A 6,964-nucleotide genomic window follows, 5' to 3' on the forward strand; every position below is an offset into this window, starting at 1 on the left:
TGAAATCCATCATAAATGTTAGCAGACTAAATTGATCATTTCACAATAGAAAAATGAATGACTATCAAATTTTAAGCATCAAACGTATCATGCAACTGCAAGATTTATGTAATCAATTTTGATATGAAACGAGTTAATTCGGTGATTGCAGCAACAATATTTCATCAGATCCGTTAAAAGCCAATAACACACGGAACGGTTCCACGCGTGTCTGACACTAATGGCGGACGATCAAGCAGTTTATCCGAACGCACGCGTAACGAGAGAGAAAGCGATGGAGAATTTATGCACCATCTATACGGAATTGTAACGTTGGAAGTGGTGCTCAAGAGATGGCAAATAAATTTCATGCCGAGGAGAGAAGCGCGAATACAAAGTTGGCCGGTACTAGTTTCACGGTACGATAGTTCCGCGAGTAAAAGCATGTCGTATTTAAGGGATATATACGTATATAGACGGGACTCTGTGTCCACAACGAAACCATCAGAAACTCGGTCAAGAAGCATCGAGGAAAACACTCGGTTACGCTCGCGTTGTGAAACGAGCTTGAGTAGGAGAGAAGTGGGTACTTTAGACTCGTTTAGGTTCCTCAACGTTGCTCCCTTGCTCGTAATATCCCCCGTCGCGTTGTGCGGATATCCACACGAAGTCGTAACGCGAAGCTTTCGACCAAGTGCCATCTTATTTTTCGACCATGATCGTACGCTTCATTAAATTTATTCGACTATTCCGACGGATTACGAAACAATTTTTTTGAATTTCGCGCCGTGCGGCCATCTTTTAAAACGATTACACGCTGTCATAGACGGAGTAACAAAGCACTATAGACTGGATTTGTAACATTAATGTGGTCATAAGTTGATGAAAATTAACTTCGAAGATTTCGAAATCTATAGGTTTGGGTCTTGAGACTTTAGAACTTCATGAAATGAGATTGGGACTTTATGGGATTTTAGATCTTTAGCTCGGAAATTCTTGAACACTGGGTAACTTAATGCAATCTCAATTATAATCTAATTCAACTTCTCCCGATTCTAAACTTACTTAACTTAATCCAATATGAATCTGATCTAAGATCTATCTTAATCTGATCTAATACAGACCCAATTTCAAATCAGTTAATATTCATATTAACAAATATGACTATATGAAATATCTAGCTAAAAATGACGGAAAGTTCCCCCTAAAATAATAACAAAATTCTTAATTGTCCCCAATTTTGAGGAGAACCCTTTCAGATCAAAAGGTCGTAATAACACGTAAATTGATATTCAACCATTTCCATTTGCCAGTGCAGAAAGGACATTTTCAACTTCGACCACATTATTCTACAAACACACGAAGTACACAGAACATCATACACGTTACAATTGTCCCAAGTAATTATCTCGTTCCATTCGTGTGCCAACGAGCGAGGGTGTACACGGGGTCGGGGTGTTAACGAACCGGACAATGAGTAGTCACGGTTCGTTAGATACTCAACAACCAAATAATTAGCAAGTCTATTTGGAGTCCCATGTGTCTGGATTTTGGACATCACATAGCACCTTTGCCAGGCGTCATTTTACGTAATCAACCTTTGGTTATTCCTTGTCTTATCGAGCTTTCGCGTTGTCCTTTTACGTGACCATTTTATATAGCAAAGAAAATGTTTGTATCTGTCCTTCGTGTATATTGGTCAAGAGATACGACTGGTATTGTGTTCTAGAATAGGTGTATTGACAACTGTGTAACATTCACGCGACAATAGGCACACGAGAAGAATGATAATAGTTTGCTGGAGTACAATGGTGCAACGTATACAATAAAATTGATCTAACTCTCTGGTGTGATGATTATGCTGCATTTTTTGCAAATTTTGTAGGATGTGGGATGGTGAGAAATAGGATGGGTTTGTTTTACATTACCAAGTTTCTAATTTCTAAATTTCAAATTTTATAAATCGTCAAATCTCCAAGTACTTACTTCTCCAAATCCTTATATCCATACCCCATGTTCCCAAGTACTTACGTCCCCAAATATCTATATCCTAAATCATCAAACCCATAAGTCTTCAAATTCTTAAATTCTCAAATTTCCAAGTCCCTCAATCTCCAAATCCCTATGTCCCCAAATATCTACATCTCTAAATCCTCAAATCCCTGAGTCTTCAAATTCCCAAATTTCCAAATTTTCAAGTCCCTCAATATCCAAATCCCTATGTCTCTAAATACCTATATCCCTAAATCCTCAGATTCCTAAGTCTTCAAACTCTCTAAATTCCTCAAATCCCTAAGTCTCCAAACTCTTCAAATTCCCCAAATCCCTAAGTCTCCAAATTCTTCAAATTCCCCAAATCCCTAAGTCTCCATGCTCTTCAAAGTCCCCAAATCCCTAAGTCCCCAAACTCCCCAAATTCCCAAAATTTTTTAGTCTCCAAACTCCCCAAATTCCCCAAATCCCTAAGTCCCCAAACTCCCCAAATTCTTGAGTCCGCAAACTCCCCGAATTCCCCAAATCCCTAAGTCCCTAAATTTCCCAAATTCCCCAAATCCCTAAGTCCCCACATCCAAATTTCTAAACCCCTAAATTTCCAAATCTCCAAATTAAAAATTCCAAATTCCCAAATTTCAAAAATCTGAAAGTTTGAAGAATTGAATATAAAACAAGAATAAATCTGTACAATCTTGATAATGGAAAATTTGTTGAAGAACGTAGTTAACAGAAGTTTGGAACATCGTTTGCCCGCGAGTTATAAAGTGTTTAAAATAGAGGTATTAAACAAAATGCTGACGTGTCGAGAAAGTGACGTACCCTCGCAGGCAGAAGATTCGAGGATGAAGGAGAAGCAGGTGTGGGTTTATGCAAGACAAGCATTTCGCTGCATAATTTCAGTCTTAAAGTGCACTTTATTAAAATAACAACCACGGAAAACAAAGTTAAGTCAACCGGAACTGGTTGATCCGAAAGCTCTTTTATTACAAAGATACATAATGTTCTCTCGTTTCTTTCATAAAATATAAATATTTATATGTAGGAACTTTTTAACCCCTGATAGTTTAACATTGTTACTTATTTTATAACGTGTGTCTTGACGTTTATTTTGATATAAATTATATCACATTTAGTTACTGTTTGACAGTTATCTTTGGCGTGAGTAAATACTGATTATCTCCTGAAACATGAAAATAGAGAAAAGTGAGTTAATTCTTGTCGAATGTTGTATTTAATATTTTGTAATTTATGAGGAGTACATTTCTCAGTTTTAGAATTTAATAATGTGAAGGTACAGAAATGTTTAAATTTGGTCATTTGTAAATTGTCTAAATTTGCAAATTTGAGAATTGACAACCTTGAAAGTTTCAACTTGTAAATTTGTAAATTTTCCAATTTGAAATTTCTAAGTTTCTAAATTTCTAAATTTCCAAACTTGTAATTTTTGAAGTACTCCATAAATTTGAACCTCAATCATCGACCCTAAATGATATAAAAACTTACCTCCAAATATTCCTTCCTTTGGAATTCCTCCACTTTCAAAAAATTCTATACATATCAAAATCAATAGCACCCAAAAAATCCCGATGCAATTGAGTGACAACAGGCACCCTAATGTCCTTATCCAACTTGATATTCAACTCTTCCAAATTGAGCGAAAATTTTGGAATATTCTCTTTGTTCACCCTGTTACATCTCTTATACTTTTTCGCTCGAGTTTGCAGCACCAAGGCTGTATTCTCCTCCGTTTGTTTCTCCGCAAAATTCACCTGTCTACTACAATTATTATTCCGTTCTCGCAAAGGAACTTCGTACTTCTCCACCACATTACTCCTAAATCGATGCAAAATAAGTTTCTTCGTCGGCAATGCTGCAAATTTCGAAATTTCTGTTCGATTATTCGTATCTTTCAAGCTTTTTTCAACCCTTTCCTCAGACAAAACTTCAATGTTGACCTCTTGTTTCCTCAATTTTGATTCGTTTGACAACACAGGTAATTTTGAACAAGTATTCATGAAAGATTTCAGTTTTCGATCCGTGAAGAATTTTATTAGAGGTACATTTTCAATGTCGAGGTCGCTGTAGGAGAACAGATACTCCACACACATTGTCGTTTTTAATTGTCTCTTTAATATTTGGTCCTTGATGAGAGTCTTCTCTAAAAATTTCTGCTTAAAATGCAATTCGCACGCGTTGGTTATTTGTGTGGAAGGAGTGTGATCGATCGATTGGTTGATAATTTTGTATTTGGATCTCGATGTGATTGTGTGTAACCTCGTTTCGGGATGCGTTAACTCGCAGTGCACGTAGTAATCACCTTTGTTGTAAAATTGCGTCCCTGAAATAATATTTGACGACTTCATTTTTATTTGCTATGGGGCGTTACAGAATTAAGTTATGTAGAATATTTTGCTTTGAATTTAATATTTGAGTTGTCAGAACACTTTGAGATAGAGGAATCATCTGATATAAGATAACTATACTTTAATGCATGTCTACATTAAATAAAATTGCAAGTTAAATATAAATCTCACGTGTATATCTACATTAAATAAAATTGCAAGTTAGATACAAATGTCATGTGTATACCTAATGTTAAATAATGTTAAATAAAATCACAAGTTAGATAAAAATGTCACGTGTATATCTACATTAAATAAAATTGCAAGTTAGATACAAATGTCATGTACATATCTAATGTTAAATAATGTAAAATAAAATCACAAGTTAGATAAAAATGTCACGTGTACATCTACATTAAATAAAATCACAAGTTAGATACAAATATCACGTGTACATCCACAATTAAATAAAATAGCAATATGACTACAAATGTCAATGTATATCTAAACGAAAGACCACGTGTAAAATGGCGCGATACATTGTACACCCTCCGAGTCGCAAAAGACTTGACTCATTGTCGCGTGTGGGGTCGAAGGTAATCAATCCATCAGATGAAAAGAAATGGCGCGAGGATATTGACAGAAGAACACCAGGGCTATTATTGCACAATGCTCCAAAAAGAAAGAGTCGAGCCTTTTATCTTACGAAACAGACAAACAATGATTCCAGAACCTTTGGATCTCGATGGCTCGGTTTGTTTGGGTATAGTGGAGACTATTGAACACTCTCCGAAAATAAAAGACGTTCTTCTCGCTTTAGAAATACAAAATCGTGGCAAGAATTGCGGGAAACTGGAATATTGTTATTAGACTGGGAAAATTTATTCAAATGTGATATGGGATTATGCAAAATATGGTTTATGTTAATAGGAAATTTGAATGATTTTATTTATTATTTTTTATTGATCGTAATGCATTTATATAACACAGATAAAATTGTTGAAGAAATAATTGTTCCATGTATATGAAGTTTAGTATTATTAAATTATTAAATTTATATAAGTATGTTAAATTATTAAACAATTTTAATCTATGAATTTCCATATATATTTTTGCACATACAATCTATGAATTTATTATATAAAATGTCTTTATTATTCAAAATTATTTTGACCACATTTTCAGCGTCATGTACTTGCATTTTTTATCTTTAATTTATTACTTGTGGCAATAATAACTGTGTCAATAATAATGAACTTGTGTCATAATAAAAAAAGAATAAAAATAACCCTATTATCAAGGGTATGATAATAAGAAAAGTTACGTTTATAATAATTAATATGAATAATGAATAATTACCGCAGCAAACGTATAGCTTCTTGTTCCAATGTATCCTTTGTTGATGACGTTCCACATTAAATCGTCGATTGCTTTCGTATTTGCAATCGGAGCAGGTGTAAATCTTTTCCTCTTTTGGGACCCATTCTTTTGGTACGTTGTCATTTTTATACGGGACGCTGAAATTGCGTATCAATTATTTTATGCGCTACACTTCCGCAGAAGAAGGATCTCTACAACGCATAACTGAACAAATACACAAAAATCACATATCACAAGAATTCACAGAAACATTTGACGTAACTTCACTGACAAAGATTCTTCGTTTATGGAAATATTCCAACTCCATTATTTTATACAAACATTTGCAATGAAATTATTTTTTATGACAGTACACAATTCACCAATTCCTACAGTACAATTATTTTAACAATTTTCAAACTTTTTAATTATATGAAGGTTTTATAAAATGAACCTCTTAATAAATATAAATTTAATGTAATATAAAAATGACTCTCTTAAAACAATTTGAAATATGATTTTCCTGAAACAATCTCAAATATAATTTTTCAAATACAGTCACAAGAACGATCTCCCAAATTCAACTACAATTAACAATATAATAAATTAATTTTTCAAATACGACATCAAATGAAATTTTTCGCGTACAATTTTTTAAACACACTTTCAAATAAAATTTCTAACGCCCAATTTTTCAAATATGAAACAAAATAACTCACGAACAATTCTTGAACGCGAAATTGACTACGAAACGCGATTAAAGTAGCAATTTCCAAAGATAGCAGTTCGCTATTGTTCGAAGGTAGAAGTATGACGGTCCTTACATGTTCCTCCCTTTGTAAACTCTCATTGTTCAAAGCAGCTCAAAGTACGCAAATTTATGAAGATCTGTAGGTTATATTGTCAGTCGAAATCTTGACGATGTTCTCCGCACGCGTAGCGATGACTAACTGAGGCGGTGGTAAGAAAGTTCAAAGGGAAGGATCACGTTTGACACTATCGAAGCCGAACGCACGTGCGGTCAAAAAGATGAGATCTACTATTTCTTTCCATGGTCGGCAAGCTTTGTTCTACTTGCGTGAAATAAAGTTGTATCGATACTCCTTTGTTTTGTATCACCGGCAAAGGCATAATAAACAGACTTTTTAATGAGTCTGTCTCACCGCCTTTTATTTTTACATTCTGTCCTTGGTACTTTTTGACTGTCTTGTTTTAGTGCGTTGTAAATTTAATTGACATTATAAATTATAATTTGTCAAACTGTATTAACCTTGCTTGTGACGCACACT

The 6,964-nt window shown here is 34.2% G+C and overlaps 1 protein-coding gene across 1 annotated transcript; it reads right to left on the reverse strand.

Moving 5' to 3' along the window:
* Positions 1 to 2,880: 2,880 nt before the first annotated feature.
* On the reverse strand, positions 2,881 to 6,858 carry LOC105662476 (uncharacterized). The gene is made up of 4 exons (XM_012285088.2): positions 6,500 to 6,858; positions 5,676 to 5,833; positions 3,478 to 4,312; positions 2,881 to 3,154 (listed from the first exon to the last, which is right to left on the reverse strand). Exons 1-3 carry the CDS (start codon positions 6,523 to 6,525, stop codon positions 3,513 to 3,515), a joined length of 984 nt encoding a protein of 327 aa, XP_012140478.2. The 5' UTR covers positions 6,526 to 6,858; the 3' UTR covers positions 2,881 to 3,154; positions 3,478 to 3,512.
* Between the last annotated feature and the right edge of the window lie 106 nt (positions 6,859 to 6,964).

This window comes from Megachile rotundata, chromosome 6, assembly GCF_050947335.1.
Source record: "Megachile rotundata isolate GNS110a chromosome 6, iyMegRotu1, whole genome shotgun sequence".
In the NCBI taxonomy this organism is placed as follows: Eukaryota; Metazoa; Arthropoda; class Insecta; order Hymenoptera; family Megachilidae; genus Megachile; species Megachile rotundata.

Bases quoted from the DNA above. Each gene is read 5' to 3' on its own strand.
- LOC105662476 (XM_012285088.2), bottom strand. From the start codon at position 6,525: ATGAGAGTTTACAAAGGGAGGAACAT. The intron at 5,834-6,499 runs GTAAGGACCGTC...ACGCAATTTCAG, and splicing joins GTTTACAAAGGGAGGAACAT to CGTCCCGTATAAAAATGACA. The intron at 4,313-5,675 runs GTAATTATTCAT...ATATTATTTCAG, and splicing joins GAAGCTATACGTTTGCTGCG to GGACGCAATTTTACAACAAA.